General features: G+C 38.6%; 1 protein-coding gene across 1 annotated transcript; it reads right to left on the reverse strand.

The window, feature by feature from the left end:
* Positions 1–24,363: 24,363 nt before the first annotated feature.
* LOC124924679 lies at positions 24,364–24,876 on the reverse strand. The gene has a single exon (XM_047464681.1). The coding sequence runs from the start codon at positions 24,874–24,876 to the stop codon at positions 24,364–24,366; it is 513 nt and encodes a 170-aa protein (XP_047320637.1).
* Between the last annotated feature and the right edge of the window lie 375 nt (positions 24,877–25,251).

Below are 25,251 nucleotides of genomic sequence, written 5' to 3' on the forward strand. Positions count from 1 at the left end.
TTGGTCGTCCTGCTGCGAAGTACCCGTCTCGACCGGGTCAGAAATTGTATTGAGCATCTCCACAATCCGAACTTTCTTAGGAGCCGGCTTCTTTCTCTTCTTCGGTTCTGAGGCAGAGGCGGCCGGTGCTGAAGCGGAGGCGGCCACTTTCTTTTTCTTCTTGTTTGCTTCGGAGAACTCTTCCAGCCCACGTTTTTGTCTCTCCAGCCGCGCGGCATCATCCGCAGCTTGTCTTGCCATTTGCTCAGCATATCCTGGATATAAAAGCTCGGCCCTTCTTATTCTTTCGGCCTCTACTTCTTCTTCGGTCAGCTGAGTCGCTCGCGGCGCCTCTTTGTCTCTGCTAACTTCGGCGTCCAGCCTTTCCTGGACTCTCTTAGCAACCAGAGCATCGGCCTCTATAGCCGCGGCATCCGCGACTTCCTTAGCTTTCAGGATTTCGGCTATCTGTTCTGTAAGTGCCTTTACCTCGGACACGAGAGTCTTATTTGAATTTTCCAGCACCGAGACTCGGTCAATTGTCTGGTCGACCCTTTCGAAGTCCTTCTTTAAGTCCGAAGTGAAGCCCTCCAGAGCTACAATATGCTGAGCACAGTTTGCTCGCTCACCGGCTTCTTCCCACAGTCCGGTGCTGAGTTCCGCTAGGCGTGCTTGATGTTGATCCACAACCTGTTTTGTCACATCGGCGAACTGCATAGCCGTATCGAATATGTTCTCGCATCTATCCTTGAGCGGTTGAAGCTTAGAAACGTTGTGGTCAAGTATGCGGTCATCAATCTGCTCTGATGTTGATGCCTCAAATTTCTGAAGCCGGTCTTCAATCTGCCCCGATGTGGATACTTCGAATTTCTTAAGTTGCTCACCAATCCGTCCCGAAACGGATGCTTCAAACTCTTGGAGCCGGTCTTCAATCCATTCCTTAGGAGGAACTGAAACGGTGGCTTCCGGTGGTGGAGAGGGGATTGACTGTTCGGTGGTATCAGGATCGGCTCTCTCACCGGAGTCCATCAGTGCAGCATTCTCATTAGGAGGTTCCAATGTAACCGCATCCTCCAAGTTCAATGCCGCAACTTCCGAGATCGGTATCTCGACATTTTCTAAACTTTGTACCTCAACAGTCTTTGAAGTCGGTATCTCAGCATTTTCCTGCATCGGTGTCTCAACATCCTCTAAAGTTTGGACCTCAACAGACTTCGAAGTCGGTACCTCATCATTTTCTGGCAGAGGTGTCTCAATGTCCCTCGGTGTCTCAGTGTCCTCTCTTGAAGTTGTTGTCCAGTCAATTGGAAATTCTTCGATGACTGGAGCGGTATATACCGGTACTTGCTTCTGATTGCATATGGCTTCCAGCCGCTCTATTTCCTGCCGAATTTCTAGTTTGCCCTTTTCAAGCTTTTCCAATACTCGCGGTGCTACTGTAGACACCGATCCCCCTTCGGCATATTCTTCCTTAATCTTTCTGATACGCCTTCTTATCTGTCGAAGATGACTTCTCGGTATCAGTAGGCAAGTTCGGCATTGTACCTCATGAATGGTATTGGATTTTGTGAGGCTTAAGATCATCTTCTCGACTTCCTCCAATCTGGCGATGCAATTTTCTTGCGAGAGGTCTGATAGGATGTCTTTATACTTTGTATCAAACCGGTATTCATGCCACTCCAGATATAAACCTATGACGTCCTCGTCCCGCTTGTTGATGCCGGAAAAAATATTCTGTGCTAATCTTTCGGCCTCGGCCTCATCGGCTTCTTCCCTGCTGAGGCCTTCATCATTGGCACCTGTGTCAACCCCGTCCTCACCCTCGGTGGTCTCAGGATTGATGCTATGTTCGGCATCGTTCGGACTTCGAACCGAAAGATCATCGTCATGGTCCGTTCTATTTTCGGTTCCCTCTGTGTCGGCTTCCTCATCGTCCCACTCCTCATCCTCTGTTTGTTGAGGCGGATCTTCGAAAATTACCTTTTCTTTTCTCTTTCCTCCGGTGCTTGCTTTTGCCGGGGTATTTTTCTTTGCGGCTTTCTTCTTTCGGCCACCTGTGGAACTGGAGGCCGACTGCTTTCTTGGAAGAAAATGCCTTGATCGGATGATGCTACGTTTTATTATCCCAACACCGGGACCGACGTTGATGTTCAAGTGTAAGAAGATCTTGCCGAGTTGTACGGCGTACCCCCACGATCTGTCTGAGTCTGGTTTTACCATGTCCATGAGATTGCTGAAGACCGATCTTGCCCAGTTCACCTCTGTTCCTTCCATCAGACGAAAAATCATTTTGATCTTGTCTCTGGTCAGATTGCTGAAATTTCCTCCTCTTGCCAGTATCGCCCTGGCAAAGACGTCACATGCCGGGATAAGCTCCGGTTTCAACATCTGTTTCTTTCCGGATGTGGTGACCGGCTCGTTGGTTGCTGATAAACGGCGGCAAGCCATCTTAAAGATATCATCGTCCATCTCCGCTGTTGCGTCCATGCCGGTAGTTGGGAGATGCAGACTCTCGGCCACCACGGCTTCGGTGATCTCAACTTGGGAACCACAAACCGTTGCGAGAATCCTATCGTAGGAGATGGTTGCGGTTTTGAAGAATTCTTCGACCGCGTTCTTGTAAATTACGTGAGGTCCCTCCAGAAAATATCCCAGACCGGTTTTAATCAGTCGGTCAATTACGTCTTTTGCCCCGGTTGTTCCATTTTGCCGAATCTCTTCAAAGTCCACTTGAGAGTATAGTTTGAACAATACCGCATCACGGCCCATGTTTGAATATTTTGAGAATGAGAGAAATCGGCTTCGAAGGATTTAGTAGCTTAGAGAGAGAAAGTGAATTTGTGTGAAAATGACAAATGTGACGAAGGCTCCCCTTTTATAGGCACGGTTTGGAAGCCAAACCGTCCCATCATGAATGGGCGGGAGATTTCCCTCCAAAACGAAAGGACGCCAAACTATGGGCGGTTACGTACGAAACGGTGGGCGGCATCTTTGGGCGGGAGATTTCCCTCCAAGAGTTTGTCTATGTCATCGGTGACGCAACCTTTTCTTTGAGACCGAATGGTAGATTGGTTTCTAATAGTGTTTCAGATATTTTGATTGATCGGTGTTTATCAGTTTTAAGCAGATTTTATGAAACCGGATACGAACGATATCAAGCCGGTTATGTTAGATAGATACATAGAGTAAAGAGAAGCGATCAAAACTGAAACGATATTTTATTAGAATGGAAACCGATAGGACGAAAGAAAGACATTTAAATAAAGATGTTTAAGCAGTAAGCACCATTTTGGAATACTTTTCCACCACGGCATCTCTATCGAGAATATTTGAGGGGGATGCCGGTGTACCCGGTCCAAAATCTGGCCGGTGCTTGAGAATCAACCTGCTGATGTGGGGTGCAAAGCCGAGTCCCTTCTTGGTCCGCACCATTTTCCTCAGGATTTGAAAGAGGACCGCTGCCCAATTGATGGGCGTGTGGTTGTAGATGTGGGTCATCATATTATAGGTATTCTTTGAATACCGCTGATTTACAGATTGGCACAGAATGGACCGAGTGACAATCTCAAGAAGTAACTGAGTACTACGACCGAGGCGGGTTTTTAACCCATGGGTTTCCACCGTATCGAAGGTTCCAAGGCAGCGGAACCCATAGTAGTATTCATCAGTTCCCTCCATGGCCGGAAAATCAGAGAACCCTTCTTTGGGCAAACTGAAGAGGGTGGCAAATTCGGCTTCATCAAGCCGGAAGGTATGATTCCTTACAGTGGTTACAATGCGATCTCCCCAGTTGACGGCATTTCTGAAAAATTCCTTGACATCCTCAGTCAGTATGGGACCGGATTCGTCAAGGAAGGCTTGAAGACCGGTAACAATGAGACTTTCAAACATGTGTTTCTTTGGGTGGTCATAGTCCCATTCGGCCAAGCATGAGCCGAAGTCAACACTTAGAAAATTTCCCAAAGTTCGGCTTGGCATGATTATGATGTAGAGAGAGAGAGATTCAAGAGAAATACTAGTGATTGTGGATGTGAGAAAATGAAAGGAGGATGGCTCCTTATATAGAATCGGTTTTGGAGGGAAAATCTGTGCATTGATGGTCAGTTTTGTTTTATTAAAGAAGAGAATCTTTTCCTTTTCAAAGTGCATTGGGAAGTGGCGGTTTGCAAATCTCGAGGTAAATGTTAGTTGGAAAGTGACCAGATTAGTTGGGAATTAAATATGCGGGTGGTTGGGAGTTATCTCATTAAATGGGATTATCTCATTAAATGCATTTAACACATAATGATATAGATTAGATGGAGACCGAAAACGGTAGAGACAATACCGAAAATGACATACATAAATGATGAAGTTAAGAAAAGCACAAATAAAACCGAAGTGGACATGGATGAGGCCGATATGGTTAATGATGCATCCGGTACATGCAGCAAAACGACCGGATGCCAGACGAAGTGACTTAGCGAGGGGGGTTGAAGTTCCTCCTCCTCCATTCTCTTTCAAACCGACTGTAGAAAGAGTCGGTCATTTCCCTAGTTAGCACCTGAGCCTGGTTCAGGCCTTCGCCAGGACAAGTTGGAACGCCGAGTTCCACCAGAAGGGTGCTCATTTGGGGAATGAGACCGACTGACTGAACGTTAATCATCCAAACTAAGGTGTCGAACAGCACCCGGGACCAGTTTACCGGTGTGCCAGTAATGATGGCGGCCATCATATTGAAACTTGCCACGCAATAGGTATTGGTGACATCTCTTCCGAAGATGCCCCTTCCTAACACATCATTGAGGAGCTGGTACTCAGCCCTCAAGAGAGATTTAGAGCCATGATCATTGACAGGTTCATCCGACCGGGCAAAGGCTAGGGATACCTCAGCCTTAATGTCTGCAGGAGGATTGAGATCTGTGATCCCTTGCTTGGGCAGACTGAAACACCGAGCAAAGTCCTGCTCGGTGAAATCGAAAATTACACCCCCAACCTTGGATTGGATGTGGGTCTCAAAATGGGGTGTGCCCCGGAATACCCTGGCATTGTAGTAGAATTCCATGACGGATGCAGGGTAGATGATTTGCTTATCATCCAGAAAATACTGGAGACCCGTGTCTTCTAACTTCTTAATCATCCGATACACTTCATAGTGTTCGGTACCGGTACAGGATTCAAAATCTACTTGGAGGATGTTTGGGAATTGAGACATGGTTAGTTTGCCTTAGTGAGAGGATATTCTTGTGACTTGTGAGTTTTGTGGTGAGCGTTTCCCTCTCTTAAATACTAGTTTAGGGCTAACCTATTGTCCAGGCATTAAATGGAGTGACATGTATTAACTGCAGGATAAAATGTTTTTCACCAAAATGGGTATGTTTGCAGTCTAGGTGTCGGTCATAGGCCTGAACCATGAAAGATATCAAAAGATCTTCACGTCTTTTTAGGCGCGACCAGTTTTCTTTCAAAAGGCAACATTTTAGAACAGATATCTATAAACATTGGTAGTTGTTCCACATCTGTGAAATTCAAATAATCTGGGATGACCTGCTTCCGAACCGGTCAGTCATCAGTTGTTCATCCCGATGCGGTTAGTTGGTGTTTCCACCAAGTAGCCGGTCGGTTTACTCTGTCTGATGAGCTGGGCGGTTCTTCCATAGGCATCTTGAGAATTCAAAGATCAGCAGCTTAAGAAGAACTACCTGTTTTATCTGTCGAAGTCGGTTTTCCTTTTAAGTATCCTTAGGAAGGATCTGACTGATGTCGGTTAAACCGAGAGTAAGTCTAAATTGAGAGAACTTAGCTTCCTGTAGAGGCTTTGTGAAGATATCGGCTACTTGTTGGTCGGTTGGTACGTATTCCAGCCGGATATGCTTTAGCGTGACATGTTCTCGAATGAAATGATGCCTTATGTCGATGTGCTTGGTTCTGGAATGGAGAACCGGGTTGTATGTAATCGCAATGGCACTTGTGTTGTCACAGAAGATTGGGGACTCTTCGGCAATGATACCGAAGTCCTTCAGTTGCTGTTGGATCCAGAGGAGTTGAGAGCAGCAGCTTCCGGCCGCCAAGTATTCAGCCTCTGCGGTTGATGTAGCCACCGATGTCTGTTTCTTGCTATGCCATGATACCAGTCGATCACCAAGGAACTGACATGTTCCGCTGGTGCTCTTTCTGTCAATCTTGCAGCCTGCATAGTCTGCGTCTGAGTAGCTCGTTAGATTGAATGATGAGTCCTTTGGGTACCACAGACCGACATCAGGTGTGCCCTTTAGATACTTCAGTATCCTCTTTGCTGCTGTGTAATGGGATTGCTTTGGATTTGCTTGGAATCTCCCACACACACCAACTGCAAACAGGATGTCCGGTCTACTTGCTGTCAGGTACAGCAGGGAACCGATCATGCCCCGGTATGCAATCTGATCTACTGATTGCCCTTCATCATCTCTGTCCAATTTAATGGATGAACTCATTGGAGTGGCCGCCGAGGAGCAGGTGTCCATACCGAATTTCTTCAGAAGCTCCTTGGTATATTTAGGTTGACTGATGAATGTTCCTTCCTTGAGTTGCTTAACCTGAAGACCTAGGAAGAAACTTAATTCTCCCATCATACTCATTTCAAATTTGTCAGTCATCATTTTTGAGAATTTGTCACAAAGCTTGGGGTCAGTGGAACCAAAAATAATATCATCTACATAGATTTGAACAAGTAGGATATGTTCCTTCTTTTCAAATTTGAACAAGGTCTTATCCACTGAACCGATGGTGAAATCATGCTCTACTAGGAATGCGGTTAGTGTATCATACCAGGCTCTTGGTGCTTGCTTTAGACCGTATAAAGCTTTGTTCAGCCGGTATACATGGTTTGGAAATGCAGCGTTCTTAAAACCAGGTGGTTGTTCAACATACACCTCCTCACGTATATCACCGTTCAGAAATGCACTTTTAACATCCATTTGAAAAACTTTGAAATTTTTGAAAGCAGCAAAGGCAAGAAAAATCCTAATGGCTTCAATCCTGGCTACAGGAGCAAATGACTCTTCAAAATCAATGCCTTCTTCCTGTTTGTAGCCATGAGCCACTAATCTGGCTTTGTTCCTCGTGACCAAACCGTCCTCATTGAGTTTGTTTCTGAATACCCATCTTGTTCCTATGACCGATTTATCTTTCGGTCTGGGAACTAAGTACCAGACTTTACTACTCTCGAACTGGTTTAGCTCTTCTTACATTCCCAAGATCCAATCCGGATCTGACAATGCTTCATCTATTCTTTTCGGTTCAATCTGGGATATAAAAGCAGAGTTAAAATATCCTTCCAGAAGTTGACTCCTAGTTCGAACAGGTTTTGAAGGGTCACCTATAATTTGCTCAGGAGGATGTTTACTGTTTCTTCTGAGATTCAGCTCAGGGGTGTCTACCAAGTTACCGTTTATTTGATCAAGGCTAGACATGTCGGTAGGCTGACCGAGATTGTCAGACCGACCGGCTTCCTCGGCTTGGACCGAAGTGTCAGCTTCCTGTTGTGGAACAGCTTGATCCGGCTGGGTATCAATATTACCCATTAGGTCATGGACAAATCCCCTGAAGACCGGGGTCTCATCTTCTCTATTAGAATGAATATCGTTATTTTCCAGTCTTTTATGTAGATCAAAGCATGAAGCAGTGTTGCTTTCAACCGATTCATCGAAAACAACGTGAATTGTTTCCTCCATGGTTGTAGTTCTATTGTTGTATACTCTATATGCTTTACTTACTGACGAGTATCCTAGCATAATGCCGGTATCGGTCTTTGCATCAAAAGCAGTGAGTTGAGTTTTACCATTATTATGAATATAACATTTACAACCGAAAATCCTGAGGTATTTAAGTTTAGGAACTCTGTTAAAATAAACCTCATATGGTGTTTTGTTGTGAAATCTGTTAATCAAGGACCGGTTTTGTGTATGGCATGCAGTGTTGATAGCTTCAGCCCAATATTTCTGAGCAATGCCGGAGTCGGCTATCATGGACCGTGCGGCTTCCTTGAGAGTCCGGTTTCTTCTCTCGGCCAGGCCGTTTTGTTGAGGAGTCCTGGCACTAGACAACTCGTGTCTAATGCCGGATTCATCAAGATATGCAGTTAATGTGCTATTAGTAAATTCGGTACCTCTATCGCTTCGAATGCAATTAATACGAGTTGATTTTTCATTTTGCAAACGCTTAAGGAGGTTGATTAGGTTTGATACCGTTTCACGTTTAGATGGTAAGAATATTACCCATGTATATCTAGAGTAATCATCAATAACTACCATGGTGTAAAGCATACCTCCTAGGCTTATGACCTGAATTGGTCCAAATAAATCCATGTGAAGAAGATCTAGACATCGGCTGGATTGGAGATTTCCTTTGCTTTTAAACGATGACCTAGTTTGTTTACCCATTTGGCATGCTGAACAAACCTTATCCTGGTTAAATACTATATCCGGGATGCCTTCAACTAGTTTCTTACCACGAATGTAGTTTAAGGTTTTCATGTTTAGATGGTTTAGTCTTTTGTGCCATAGCCAGGTTTGATCAGTCTTAGCTATCATGCATATAGGGTGTTCTACTCTAGTTTTCCAGTCTACCTTGTAGATGTTACCTATCCTATTTCCGGTTAGTAGTACTATCCCTTGAGAGTTCTTAACTAAGCATGCGTGTTTAAGGAATTCTACTGTGTATCCAGCATCACACATCTGACTAATGCTAAGTAGATTAAAACGTAGGTTTTCAACTAGAAGTACATTATCAATAGTTAGGTTACCATGGACAATCTTACCCTTGCCCACGGTTTTACCTTTAGAGTTGTCACCGAAGGTAATTGGAGCACCGGTTACTGATCTGATGTCGATTATCAGATTGCTATTTCCGGTCATGTGTCTGGAGCAACCGCTGTCCAAGAACCATTCGGAGTTTCCTAGCCGTTTCTTTGGATCCTGCAAAATGTACATATTTACAACTATTTGGTACCCAAATTTACTTGGGTCCACATGCGATTAGTCCCTTAGGTACCCAAACCTTGATAAATCGAACGGTCTTCTTTGCTAAAGTTTCAACTGTTCTCCTCACACTTGGTCTGGTGTATTTCGGTTTCCCTACAGATGACCTAAATGATGATGGTCTTTGGTTTGATGATCTATAGTTTGATCTACGTGGTTCAGGGAAGTCTTTCTTATATTTGAGGATTTCTGCTTTCCTTTTCTCAAGGTCAAGCCATGAATCGGTTGGGCCAACATAGTCATACTTTGTCTTTTCTTCCCTATAATATGCGGTCTCCTCTTCTTCAGCTGTACAGGTGCTCTTAAGGAATTTTATAAAGGGAAGGTTTCCTTTTGTAAGCTTTGCTTTCCATATGGATTTTCGGTTTTTAGATCTGTTCTCTGTGTATCCTAGGCCATTCTTACAACGTGGATGCCTGTATTCTTTATTCAGGTTCTTTACTATATCGCTAGATCTCCTATAGGCGGCCATCGTATACTGAAATCTGGCATTCTCTTCCTCAGTTAGGTCTCTAGTCGGTTCACTAGGTTGTTTGTTTTTGGGATCTAACTCGGTTTCTAGGGTGTGGGTATCATCAGATTGTATGACCTCCGGTTCGGTTATGATGGGTACCTCTGGTTCTACTGGGATAGGTACTATGGGATCGGTTTTGATGTTGAGGTGCTTAGGTAACATGGTCAATAGGTTCTTATATTCTTCTACCATGTCATTCAATGCATTTTATAACTCATCTTTAGTAAATTCTTCACAGGGAGAGTCAAATACCTGTTCCTCATTTGCCATGAGACATGTGAGGTCATCGTCACTGTCACTGTGAGCCCATAGGCTTCCTCCATCATCGGCTATAAGTGCTTTCGGTACTTCACTTCCTTCACCGATTTGTTGATAGTTGTTCCGGTTATTTTGGTAGTCTGGTTTCTGTGTATCTCTCCTTGGTTTCCTGCATTCCCACTTAAAGTGTCCCATACAGTTACAGTTATAGCATCTTACATTGGATTTGTCACCATAGTAGTTGTTTGTCGGTTGGCTCCTTTTCATGAACCTCCCAAACTTCTGTGCAAGCATTGCCATGGCGTCCTCAGTAAACTGTTCGGCGGTTCTGATCGGTGCAGGTGCAGGTGTAGATATAGGGGCAGGAACAGGTGCAGCCGGTTCCGTAGATGTGATCAGTGCTCTGGTTGACGTTGAGGCCGAGACTTCCTCTTCAGTTCTGGAATTCATCTCGAACTCATATGCCTTAAGATCTTCGAATACATCGTATAGTTTCATCTTACGTAGGCTCTTTGATTCTCTCATGACCATCGTCTTTATGTCCCAAGCACTCGGAAGAGATCTCAAGACCTTCATAATGACCTCTTTGTTGTCGTACTTCTTGCCCAGATTTGCTAACTCATCTAATACACCAGTGAACCGGTCACTGTATTCTTTCATAGTTTCCCCTGGTTTCATTTTGATGCTTTCAAACCTCTGTGTGGCCACCATTATTTTGTTCTCCTTTGTTCTTTCATTTCCCTCAAAGATCTGGATGACCGTGTTCCAAGTCTCCTTCGCGGTTTTGCAATCTCTGATCTTGCAATATGTGTTTCTGTCTACGCTGTTGGAGATCCGGTTTCTTGCATGGTTGTCCAGATTGTTCCTTCTCCTGTCTTCAGCCGTCCATTCTTTTCTATCTTTATCAATGAATATCGGTCCTTCGGTTAGAACGGATTCCATTTCATCATCCAAGGTGACTAGATGTAGGTGCATGCGTGCCTTCCAGTTGGCAAAATCATCACCTTCTAGCATTGGAGGCCTATCCTGATACATGTTTGCTTGAGTATTGAAACTAACTGCTCTGATACCAATTGTTAGGATCTAGGTCGCCGCTGGTGGACCGGGGGTTGGACCGGTTATCGGTTCTCACTCGTAGGGTGGTGGTTAATCCGGTTAGAGATTAACACCGGGGTTTCAATACTTCACAACCTGTCACAAACCCTTGAACTAAGTTCAAGCGCGGAAGAGGTTTGCTTTCAAGTTGAAGCGATACACGTGTATGATAGGCGGAGTCGGTTTCGGATGATGGAGATTTGAAGAATGGTGGGTCGGTTTCGGTTATCTGGATATTCGGTGTGATCAGTATGAAGTTGGTTTGGAGCGGTATGGTTAGGTTAGTCGGTTATGTAGTGAAGCCAACAGAAAGTAAATGACACAACAGATTTTATGGATGTTCGGAGATAAAGCTCCTACGTCACCCCTTCCTCTCGAAACCGCGAGAAGGATATTCACTAAGGAATACAAATACAATTCGATCGAGACTTATTTCCTGCTCGATAACACTCTTACAATTCTCACTGAGATTGTAGCACACACACTTAGAATTTAGCACTTAGGCTTTCTTAGAATACCACACTGTTATCACTTGTAGTAAATGCACTTAGCTTTTGTTATCTCGATGTTTTTCCCACTTGGTAACTCTTAGTAACTGCTCAATATCCCGCATTTACTCTTCTGCAACTGCCTCCTTTTATAGGTGAAATATGCCAACGGTCATATTTCACTGCCTTGAATCTGATTGGCTGATCAGAGGTGCAGTGATTCAGTGTCTCAGACCTGCCGGTCGTCTCCTCAGACCTGACGGTCAATCTCAGACCTGGTATCCTGTTTCAGACCTGCCGGTCTGTAAAGCAAACCTGCTGGGTTTGTCTTTTACTCAATGTAGGCAATGTCTGCTTGGACAGTTGTCTGTACTTTGAAGATTTCCTTTCTGGCTTATCCCGAAGTAGAAAGATCCGGTAGTACTGTTTTCTGCAGCCTACAGTCTTTCCTCAGACTTGCATGGATATGGAAGTATTCAGTCTGTTCCTTTGGTATCATTCTCAACAGATACCCAAAGTGTCTTCTTGTACAGGTCGGCCACTTGACTTGGCCTAGGTTGGCCACTTGACTTGGCCGAATGTCTTTTGATAGTGAAGTAACCGGACTTCTTCCGGTTATGATTGCCTTATGGATTGATCGGTTGTATGAAGATTCCGGTTTTTGAGCTTTGGCCGATCCTTCCTTGTTTGGTTATGCTCCGAATACTCTTGATCGGTATGGTAACTTGACCGGTTCGGTTTCTTCAGTTGGTTCTCTTCTGTTCATCCGGTCCGGTTCCTTGTTCCTGCATAGGAAGTTTGTTTAAGTTAGGTTTATTTGAACCGGTATGAATTTATCTAACAATAACACACCGAATCTTGGGGCTTTAGTCTTTTCTCATTTGTGAGGTTCTTCTTTGTAACGCAATCTGGCTGGTGCTCTGTAATATTTAACGTTTTCTCGTCCTGATATCACGTATGCGGTTTAACAGATTTGTCTCTTCATGCATGATCCCCAGGAGCTATACATGGCGACTCATTTGTCTCTCTAGATTAGTGGATCTCAATGATATCATCTTGTATATAGTTTACATTTTAGAATGAATAGAACAACCTATTGCATTCCTTTAAAATATCTCCTCATACATATTTTTGTTCAAAATTGTTCATTTTACATTTGTTTTTGTTTGAACTTATTATTTAAACATTTAAAACTATATAAAACCATTAATTTGTATTTAAAATATGTACAATTTTTTTTTATATGTGACTTGTCTGTTTTTTTTCTAAGTTTTATTGTGAGCAAAACGCTCACCTCCGTCTTGAGAATAGTTTGCCAACTTCATTCTCAAATGATAACGCAATTGCTCTCCTTCATTTCTAGACAACAATATTATAGACTAAGAAGATGTTGCTACAGACTAGTCGATTGAAGACATATTACGAATTTCTTTCTATATAACGTAATTGCTTTCTTTCATTTCTAGACAACAATATTATAGACTAAGAAGATGTTATTACAGACTAGTCGATTGAAGACATATTACAAATTTTTTTCTATATTCACTATTCGTTAGTGTAGACACTCATTTTTATACCCTCCAAATTTATCACTTTAAAAAAATCCAGAGACTATTTAAAAAATGTATTTTTTGAAAATTTATAAACGAGCTAATTGCACGAGTTGTATTGACCAATTTTCGAAATAATTAAAATCAAGAGGTGATTTAAATAAAATCAAATTGACCAAAATAAATGATTACAATCGGCTAGGTTTGAATAATTTTTTTTACACGACCAATGGCATCAAAAGTCAACAGAGCAACACGACCAACACGAATGGCATAAACGATACAAATGACATAAAATGACGTTGTTTTAGGAATTACTAAAGAATCAAAAGTGAAGGAAAGAAGTAAAAAAATAATGAATAAGGAGCTTGTTTTCTTTGTACCACATTGAAAATCTAAAAGTTTATGTATTTTGTCCCAAATTGGAAATATAAAGTTTATGCATTTGGACTCTAATTGAAAATCTAAAGAATTTTGAACCTCACATTCAACTATATATATAAGTATTTCTACCCATCAAAGGGTCCCAAAAATTTCTTTGGAAAAGAGAACATAAAAGATATATTTGTAACTTCTTGCCCCTCTTTTTAATTTAGTAAAAAAATTCTCAAGTGAGGCGACCAAAAGAGCACTTTTAGACTTCTCATTGAGAGACGGAATAACTTGAATTACCCCATATTAGCGGAATCTTCAATCATGTTTTTGGTCCTTTTTAATCATTTCATTAACAAGTATGCTCCTAAACGATTTTTTAGTTTATTTTTTGGTCATGTACTATGAACTTTAGAATAATGATTTACGGCCCTTTGAGTTATACTATGAGTTAATTTTATTTTAAAGCATACTTGATAAATGTTTTTTTTTTTCCAAATAAAGTGGTGTAAAGAGTGATCATGTCTAAAACTAGCAATTTCGGAATTGAGACCGTCATTTCAGACGGGCGTACAAGTCACAACGTCGATGTCCTTTCCTGTACGTAACTAAACACCGAATCAAAGAAGAATCTCAGGAAACACAAAAAATCTAAAATGTCAAAAGGATAAAAAGTTAAAAATGTAAAAGGCTAAAAATCTTAAACTATTTTTTTTTCTAAATTCTTAGGAAGTTAAATTAGGTGGCGTAAAGAGTGATCATGTCTAAAACTAGCAACTTCGGAATTGAGACCGTCATTTCAGACGGGCGTACAAGTCACAACGTCGATGTCCTTTCCTGTACGTAACTAAACACCGAATCAAAGAAGAATCTCTAGAAACAAAAAAAAAATCTAAAATGTCAAAAGGATAAAAAGTTAAAAATGTAAAAGACTAAAAATCTTAAACTATTTTTTTTCTAATTTCTTAGGAAGTTAAATTAGGTGACGAATCATAAACATAAACAAAACCTCAATATATATATATATATATATGAAGTCTGTAATGACCTATACCTAATTATTTAGGTTGTACAATTACACTATAAGAGTTTAAACCTATCTTGATTTAATTGATATAATGAATTGCTTAGAAGTTTACTCAATTTGGTTAAGGTTTGCTCAAATTCTCATATTTATTTTAAATTTTGATTTTTAGTTTTTTATTTACTTTAAAATTAGGTTAGGCTGCGTATGATTGACATACATTAGTTCTTACATGTACAATAAAGTTTTATGCAAGCTCACAAATCAAAATTGACTCGAAATTGACGTTGCCTGATTTTCTGACGAAAGATTTGGTTTTCCTAAGAGTCTCCGACGACCCTCTTACGTGATGAACGACGACTTCTGGTAAATGCAAGAATGATCAACATGTCAATGAGAAGCTTTCTAGCTATTAGGATCCAATGTTGGAGGATTGGAGAAGAAAACCAATCAAATGACTTGAAGTTGAAGACGACACTAAGCTTGGCCAAAACCTGTTAGAAATTAAAGTAATAATAATAATAATTAAGGAGTCTTTGGTTGTTAAAGAGCTTCTTGGATTGTCCAAGACTCTTGATCTTATCTAATAAATGAGACTCTTCATGTCTCTTAGTTTAAGAGTCTTAGTTATGTTTACTTTATTTAAGGATTGTAATCGTGTTATTTTCTAGCAATTTCAATAGACATATTTTCATTCAAGGTTATTTTCATTCTCTAAATTTTATATTCACTTTCTAATATAATTTTTCACGGTTCGATCATCGAAGTCCTGATTGTGACTTCGTTACATGGTATCAGAGCTTTGGTAATATTGTTGAAGAAGATATTGTTGTTATTCGATATGGAAAGTGGTGGTCGTGTAGCTGGACTCAGTTTGGAGTTGTTAAATCAGTCAAACTACCGGATATGGAAAACTTGTATGGAATCGTACCTGGTTGGGGAATATTTGTGGGACATCGTCGTAGACGATGATGATGTAGCTCTTGAGGATGTTGCTGAAAATGCGGAAACATCGAAGAAGCGGAAGAGAGTCAACGCGAAGGTAGAATTTATGTTGAAGAGGTCAATCTCCCACAATCTGTTTGAGCACATCATCGGTTGTGGATCTGCTCGTGAGATCTGGGAAACGCTTGATCGTCTTTTCAATAAGAAGAACGAGGCTCGTCTCTAGTTGCTTGAAAACGAGTTGGCAGCCGCAAAGCAAATCGGATCTGTCTCGGAGTTCTTTCTTAAGGTAAAGAATATTTGCTCAGAAATTTCTTTATTGAACCCAGATGAGAAAATCTCAGAGGCTCGAACAAAGAGGCATATTGTTCGAGGACTTCGACCCAAATATACACCATTCATCACCTCGATTCAAGGTTGAGCTCAACAACCTTCACTCGAGGAGTTTGAAAATCTCTTGTCATCTCAAGAGTCGTTGGCCGCACAAATGGCTGGAACGAGTATAAAGGAGGAGTCGAACAATGCGTTGTTCGTGAAGAAATCGAGCTGGAAAAAGGGAAAGTCGAAGAAGGAAGAAACAGGTCAAGATTCTTCAAATATTCCTAAGAAGTCCCTTAAGTGTTTCAGGTGCGGCAAGACTGGACACTTCAAGAGAAATTGTCGAGTAAATTTGAATGAAAATTTTGTTAGTTCAAATCTCGGAGAAAAGTCTAACCAGCGTGTTGAGGAGGACTAGGACAAGGCTTTTCATGTCGATGTGACGACTTCGAAGGAAAAGAAAACAGAGGCTTCTCATGGTAAACAGGAGATCGATCAAAGGTGGATCATTGATTCAGGGTGCGGACATCATGTTACTGGAGATGATTCGGTATTCTCGTCGAGTCGAGTTCATAATGGGGGCGGTGGCATTGTCACGGCAGAGAACTCGGTTCACGAAGTTAAAAAAGAAGGATCGGTTGTCATTGAAAGAGACAAAGGAGAATCTATTACTCTGAAGAAAAGTCTAACCAGCGTGTTGAGGAGGACTAGGACAATGCTTTTCATGTTGATGTGACGACTTCGAAGGAAAAGAAAACAGAGGCTTCTAATGGTAAACAGGAGATCGATCAAAGGTGGATCGTTGATTCAGGGTGCGGATATCATGTTACTAGAGATGATTCGGTGTTCTCGTCGAGTCGAGTTCTTAATGGGGCGGTGGCATTGTCACGGCAGATAACTCGGTTCACGAAGTTAATAAAGAAGGATCGGTTGTTATTGAAAGTGATAAAGGAGAATCTATTACTCTGAAGAATGTCTACCACGTCCCAGGAATTCAGAAGAATCTCTTCTCAGTTGCAAATGTTGTAGACGTTGGAAATCTAGTGTTGTTCGGTCCACATGATGTGAAGTTCTTAAGGAACATGAAAGAAATCAAGGCGGATGTAGTTCATACTGGAACTCGGGTAAATGATCTCTTTGTCCTTTCAACTTCAAATTCATACATAGAAAATGTGAACGACAAAAGCACCTCTTTTCTATGGCATGCAAGACTTGGGCATATCAATATGACTAAGCTTAGTGTTATGTCTCGAAATAAACTTGTCGAAGGTCTACTTGAAGATCTGAGAATTGAGGAGGGCAATGTGTGTGAAGGATGTCAATATGGGAAGGCTCATCGACTTCCATTCAACAACTCTGTATCGAGAAGGTTCCTTTGGATCGAGTTCATAGTGACTTGATGGGACCAACTCGAACTGCCTCATACTCGGGAAATAAATATATGTTGTTGTTTGTGGATGATTTCTCCAGGTTCACTTGGGTGTACTTTGTGAAAGAAAAGTCTGAAGTGTTCTCTAAATTTCTCGAGTTCAATGAGACGGTAGAAGGAGAACAAGAAAGGAAAATTTGAATATTGCGGACAGATAATGGTGGAGAATTTTGTTCAAAAGAGTTTGAATTGTTTTGTAGGCAAAATGGCATAAAAAGAGAACTCTCCTGTCCTGAGACCCCACAATAGAATGGGATAGCCGAAAGGAAGATTCGACACCTTACAAAGACTTGTAAGTCTTGGATGCATATGAAGAATATACTAAGGCAGTTATGGGAAGAAGGCATGAGTTGTGCTGCTCATGTCATCAATCGAGTTCCTCTTAGCCCAAATGAGTTCAAATCTCCATTCGAGATGCTTTTTGGTTTTAAGCCAAATGATAAAAAAAATCGAGTTTTTGGATCTACTTGTTATGTCCATATTCCAGACTCGAGAAGGAGCAAATTGGATGCGAAGGCAGTCAAATGCGTGTTTGTCGGCTATGACCAAAGAAGGAAAGGGTGGCGGTGTATTGATCCATCAACTCACAAATGCACTGTGTCAAGAGATGTTGTTTTCGACGAAATTTCTTCGTACTATATGAAGGATGTTGAAGAAACTGTTCAGACTGATCTTCCCATCCCCACGTCCACGGGAAGCTCTTGTAGTAATAATAGTGATAGGGGAGCCCTGACTTAGCTCAAGATACTTCAGTCGATGAAGGAGCCAAATGTGAAAGGTTACCAAGAAGTCCACATCAGGAAGAATCAAGTCAACAACAAAATGGGGAATCTCGACCAAAAAGGAATATTGTAAGGCCCTGTCGATTTAGGGATGATAATTTTGTAACAACCTTTTCTTGTTTCTTGGCAAACGCAATAGACGACGAGGAACCCACTTCTTATAATGAAGCCAAAAATGTCAAGGAATAGGTGGCAGCAATGGAGGAGGAAATGCATGCATTCAAGAAGAATGAGACATGGGACGTTGTTCCGAAGCCTCCTGATACTCAAGCAGTCACATGTAAGTGGATGTATCGAATCAAGCGAAAGGTTGATGGAAGCATAGATCGATACAAAGCTAGATTGGTCGTTCGAGGATTCTCACAGAAGTATGGAGAAGATTACAAGGAGACATTCAGCCCAGTTGCGAAAATGACGTCAATTCGCACTGTGTTGGCCTTAGCAGCAAGTACTCGATGGAAGCTGTGGCAATTGGATGTCAAGAATGTATTTCTCTACGGAGAACTTGATCGTCCAATATATATGGAACAACCACCTGGATTCGAGAAGACTGATGGTCCCCAGTTGGTCTGTAGACTTAAGAAGGCACTATATGGATTAAAGCAAGCCCCGCGTGCTTGGTATGGAAAGATTGCAGAATATCTTCAATTTTGTGGGTACAAGGCTTCAGAATCCGACTCAAGTCTATTTATAAAGAAGAGTCAAGGAAAAATGGTGGTGGTACTTCTTTATGTGGATGATATAATCTTGATGGGCATTAACTATGATGAGGTTGCTCGTCTACAAGATGAGTTATCGCTTCGCTTTGAGATGAAGAAGTTTGGTGAACTTGGAACTTTCCTTGGTCTACAAATCGAAAATTTTGATAAAGGTTTATTTGTATCGTAGATCAACTACGCAAAGAAGTTGGTAGAAAAATTCGGTATGACTAATGGAAAAAAGAGCTATATTCCTCTTAACGTAAATCCTAGACTCAGTCGAGACGAAGGAACATGTCTACTAGATCCTCATCCTTATCGTGCTCTTGTGGGAAGTTTGATTTATCTGACTATAACAAGACCTGACATTGCTTATGCAGTTGAAGTGGTGAGTCGATACATGCAGGAGCCAAGGAAACCACACCTCGAAGAAGCGAAGAAAATTTTGAAGTATATTAATATCTCACTAGATATTGGTCTACTATATGAGAAAGATGCGAAATTTGTCTTGCAAGGATATGCAGATGTTGACTTTGCTGGAGATCGAGACGATCGAAGGTCCACATCTGGGTTTTTTTTTCTTTGTGGAAACACTTGCATATCTTGGAGTAGTAGGAAACAAGGATCGGTATCCTTGTCTACAACAGAAGCGGAATACAAAGCATCAACTCACGCAGCACAGGAGTGCATATGGCTTCGTAGACTCTGTGAGGATTTTCATGTCAAGTTTGATCATCCAGTTCCTATACATGGAGATAATTTGAGTGCTATTAAATTGACTTCAAATCCTGTGTTTCATGCGAGGACAAAACACATTGAGTTGGAGCATCACTTTATTCGTGAAAAAGTATTAGAGGGAATCATTGAGATGGTTGCAGTAAGGAGTGAAGACAATGTTGCTGATATCTTCACAAAAGCACTTCCTAAAGGTCCTTTCGAAGATCTACTATCTAAGTTGGGACTAGTTCATCGGACATCACTTTAAGGGGGAGTGTTAGAAATTAAAGTAATAATAATAATAATTAAGGAGTCTTTGGTTGTTAAAGAGATTCTTGGATTGTCCAAGACTCTTGATCTTATCTAATAAATGAGACTCTTCATGTCTCTTAGTTTAAGAGTCTTAGTTATGTTTACTTTATTTAAGGATTGTAATCGTGTTATTTTCTAGCAATTTCAATAGACAGATTTTCATTCAAGGTTATTTTCATTCTCTAAATTTTATATTCACTTTCTAATATAATTCTTCACGGTTCGATCATCGAAGTCCTGATTGTGACTTCGTTAGAAACCCGTCCCCTATAGTTGAGTCAACTCGTGCTTGGCATGGCCTTCATTACGATTGAAACAACCTCCTCATCGACCAAAGAATCCAAGTGTTTGGCCTCTATTTCGAATGAGGAGTTATGTCTCCCTTCCGATAGAGGCAGCCTCCTCAACGACCAAGGGCACGACCCCGTTTTGACCGAGAGACTTGGCCTCCCTTCCAACCGAGATAGCCTCCCTAGAGACCGAAGAAGCTCCCACGTCGTGACTTCCAAATCGACCGAGAGTATTTTGTGTGTTGACTTTCTTATTCACTCATTGACTAGTTGACCGCGCTAGTATACGTGGGTCTAATCATCTGGTCAGTAGACTTAAGGACATCTTTGTTTGCAACATTATCCATTTGGGTGTTTTTATTATTTTTAAGGACATGTTTAATTTTTTTTGGCCCAATTACCTATTGGGCTCGAACTTTGAACATTTTTACCATATGAGGCTCGAACTATCAAAATTTTGCCTATTTGGGGCTTTTTAATAAACAGATTTTATGCCCGTTAATTTAATATGATAGGACATTTTTAATTAAAAAAAATATGACAATTGTCACATGCACCCACACCCACACAAAAAGAACAAAAAAAAATCTCATTCTTATTAGTCTTTCTCTCTATATATTTCTTCTTTGTTTTCATTGTTCTTCATTTCTTTCTTGGCCGGCCTTTCTTTCTTCATTTTCTTCATTAACTAATCCGTTCAATCAGAGAATTGTGTGAATCTTTCATGAAATATTACGACTAACTATTCCGACAACGAAGGTTAGTATTCTTCACTCGTCTCCCTCTCTCAATTTAGGGTTTGATTTGACAATATTGAAGACGTGTTTTAGGGTTTACAATGATATATTCCTATTTTAAGTTTTCCAGATTTTTGAGTAAAAATCATTTTGCCCTTTTCCGCTCGGATGAGATTTATTTGAAACATTTATTAGAGAAGTTTAAAATATCGAATTAACTCTTAAAATATTATAAAAACTTTATAATACCACTATAAAATTATTATATTTATTTATTTGAATAAATAAAAATAATTTTTTTAATTTTAAATATAAATTTGTCTTTTTAATATAAAATAGTATAAAATTGTAATTATTTTTAAAATTATAAATCTTGTTATCTTAAATTTAAAATTCGTAAAAATTTAATTAACTTTAAAATCATAAAATTATATAATTTTTTATTTTAAGAGTTAATTAAAAATTTTAATAATTATTTTTTTCTAATTATCATTAATATATAAAAAAAAATATGTCCAACACAGAGGTTCAAAAGATAGGCCCAATAAACTTTTTTTTAGTGACGTTGTCTTAATTATCATTTATAAAAATATAAAAGGCCTAAAAGATAGAGACAGAGGCCCAAGTTGGTATGTTGCCCTAATTATTCATCTATAAAATGACAGACGTCCTAAGAAACCTTACAAGTGTTTTTCCCTAATAATTATTTTCTACATTGTCGGCGCCGTCTTCTTCCGATATTTTTCCTTCATCATTTTTCTACCTTTGCCTCGGTCGTCTTCCCATGTTTTTCCCTAGTTTTCGATATCTTAAAATCTTCAATGGATCAGTTGCCATGGAATTCATGTCAAGCTTAGTAACAATGTTTATGTCTACAATGGTCTATATAGAACTCACTACATATCCCGCCGGCACCGTCCCCAGCACCAGAACATTTGGATGATTTTCTTGGTTAGCAAATTTAGGTGATTGGAGAGGTTTTGATGAAGTAAGCTCATCAGCCTTAACTGTGGACCGTAGATTTGGATGACCTAGATTATCCATTGGGGGACAGTTCTTCACCTTCCCAAGATTATGCTTGTCAAAATTCATCCTCATCCATTTGATAACCCATCTCTTATCATTGTAAAGATGTAAATAAATCTTCGAATAGATGTATATGTGTTTTTGAACATTGTATATAGATATTCCACATTGTCTATTTGTGTCATTTTTTTTAAAGTTTAGTTTGATAATTTGGCTTATATTAAATTAAAGATTTATTAACACGTATTGAATAAAAATATGTTAAAAAGTAATAAATTAAAATATTAAGTTTATTTTAAAATAGAAAAAAATTAACACCTAAACATAGGGAATCTTAGCAAAAATGATGTGCTGAATCAAAAAAAAATCATTTATCTATTTTTCCTTTTCCTTTTTTTTAATTAATGAGTTGATAATGTTATTCTTTCTTGCATCCTTTCTAATCAAATTTTTAAGATTTTGAGATTACTTTTAAGCCTAAATTTAAAAAAATATATTAAAAAATTATAAATATATACATAATATCTCTCATTTATTTATAAGTAATTATAAATTAATAATTTAATATATAAATTAAAAATATTAATATTTATTTTTATTTAATATTAATATATCAAATTATATAATTCAATATTTTAAGTTTATTAATTAATATAATTAATATATAAGAGAAATAATTTTAATAATATTAATTTATATATTATCAAATTAATTCAACATTAAATACTTTTAAAATTTAGATATTATTATTTAATTAATTTTTTTTTCTCTATATAATGAAATTATTAAGTACTTAAAATAGAATTCAAATTTAAATTTTATCTAACAAAATTTAAATTTTATCAGTTAACCATTTATTTATATATAATATTGTTTAATTTGAATTGTTTATTTTAATTGGATATATATATATATATATATATATATATATATATATATATATATATAAATAAGGTCTGAAAATTTAGGACACAACACAAATTTAAAATTTAAATTTTAAATTTTAGGACTCCTAAAATAGTAAAAAATATATATATATTTTAATAATAATAAAAATGAGATGTAAATTATTAATATATTATAATGCGAAAAATTAAGAGATTAAAAAGAGATAAAAAAATTTATATATATTATATAATATATATTTAATATTAAAGAAGATAAAAAAAGAAAAAAAATTAATAATATAATACTATTAAATATGAAAAAAAAATGGGGCTCTATGTAATTGCATAAGTTATCTTATTCTAGGGTTTCGGTCCTGCTATACAACTACATAGGTTGTCTTACCCTAGGGTCGGCCCTGCTATGCAACTAAGAATTAATGAATATTTGGGTCGTATTTAACCCGTCAATAAATTTAAAATTATTAAAAATAAAATTTAAAATGTTTTAGATATGTTTTCAACTTACCCATAACAAAAAAAAAAAAAAAAAAAATGTATTACAGTTTTATTTCTATTAATGTAGACCCAAATCTTTATTTATATATATATATATATATATATTCAGTGCATACTTATCCATATTTAACTTTATCAAACAAAGTCAAATATTGATAAGTATATATATATATATATATTCAGTGCATACTTATCAATATTTAACTTTGATCAAACAAAGTCCCAGATCATCATATTATTTTTATTTATTTTTTATTTACAAAATTTAAAAGTATCAGCTTATTTTTAATTAAAAAATTAAATATACATGTGAAATAATGCAATTTATTATAGAAAATTGTATTATGAACTATTAAAATCATTGCACAATATCTAAAAGGACCTAAATGTAGCATACTGGATGCCAATGAAAATTGTCAAACAATTTAGTTGCTTCCTCAAACACAAATTTTATAATTTCATTTCATATTTTCTGAATATTTCCAAGATAAAAAAATTGCAAACAACAATAAACAACATTTGCACAATCTATTTTTCAAGATTACCTATACTCCAAGTCCAACCTTTGACTGCTTTACTTCAACAACCATTTCGCCCTTTATCCATTATTCCTTATCGAAGAACCTTTTCGTTACTTCAAATTATTCGATATATAACACTTCAAATAAACATTAAAACCCTTTTATAGTCATTTTCTTCCAATGCATAAAACCAAGATCCCGATTCAAATAGATATGCTTTATCATCAGCCCATAATCTCCAATTAAGATTTTGACCATTTACTATATTCACAATAGATCTTAGTAATTCAAACATATATATCAACTATCCTTAATAAGAGGAAAACATTGGAAATAAAAGGAGAAAATGAATAAACCATTGACAAAAACATGTTTTTTTTTCAAAAACAGTTGTTGAATGTCAATGTCAAATCAAATTGAAACAATTTTCCAAAATCAGTTACAAGTTTCAGTTTTACCATAACAAACAACCAAAAAACAGTGCTTACAGGAAGACATGTCTTATTGAATATTTACCAATAATGTCTATAATGGAAATTAAGCAGTTGAGTATTCAACATTTACCCCCCAAAAAAGACTAGGGATTATTATTATTCATTAAATTAAACAAACCCATATTTTCAACAAAAATAAATAAATAAATAAAACCTATACAGATTTTTTATATATATAATTGGACAGGAATTATTAGCCTCATAGACAAATCCATATATAAATAATAATAATAATAATAATAATAATAATAGATGTCCTTATGACCAAGTCTATTATATTTTTCTTGTTCAAGAAAATGGGGCAAAATTAAAAGAAAAAAAACCAGAAGGTCAAAAGTTATAATTTTAAATAATATATTTAAAATCAACGAAATGACTCTTCAATGAATGGGACCATTCTTCATCATCTTCCTTACTAGAATGGGTGTACGTTTCTGGTCATGCCGCCATGGATGTTAGTGAAGAATCCCATAAGCTCCGGCCGGTAAGGCAAGTACGTCCGTCGTCGATCATTATCTTTACTTCTTAAGTATTTCTCATGAGCTTTCGCCGCCGCCGTTTTCACACCTTTCTTCGTCTTCGGTTTCATTTTCTCTCCGGCGGAGGCGGAAGAAGAAACGGCGGCGACCTGCCTCTTCTCCGACGATATCACCTTCGAACGAGATGCAGATCCGTTAAGATAAACGTACGCGTCTTTTCCGTCACTGTTACTTCGATTGAGCAGATCGTGAAATCTCCATAGCTTTGAGAATCCAGTTGAATTACTCTTCTTACAGGTTTCTGGAGAAGGAGAAACCGTCGCTTCAACTGCTTTTCTTGACCAATTACAGTACGGACCAGATGATTCTTCTTTTTCCTTGCCGTTGGAAACGGCGGAAGGAGAGATCGATTCTTCTGTTTCAATAAACACCTTGTTTACTGGCATCATGTGTGGTAAATCTTCTCTGTTTGGCACGGATACTCCATTGTATAGTAGGCTTTGATCGAATACTGGAAAGAATGACCGGATCTGACCGTTTTGGAATGCATCGTCTGCTGTAATCGGCGTCGAATCAGATCCACCGAGAACAAATGAAAACTCCTCTTCCTCTTCTTCTTCTTCTTCTTCATCGTCCTCTTCCTCATCTTCTTCCTCATCTTCATCCTCATCATGTTCTTCAGCCTCAGCCTCTTCTTCAGCTATAGAATCATGGATTTGCTCTTTCAGATTCAAACAACGGATGATTTCTGAGGCTGATTCAGACAAATCATCATCAAAAGAGGAGATCGAGATTGGAGGTGGATCTATAGATTCCTCCATCAT

This window comes from Impatiens glandulifera, chromosome 1 (genome assembly GCF_907164915.1).
Source record: "Impatiens glandulifera chromosome 1, dImpGla2.1, whole genome shotgun sequence".
In the NCBI taxonomy this organism is placed as follows: domain Eukaryota; kingdom Viridiplantae; phylum Streptophyta; class Magnoliopsida; order Ericales; family Balsaminaceae; genus Impatiens; species Impatiens glandulifera.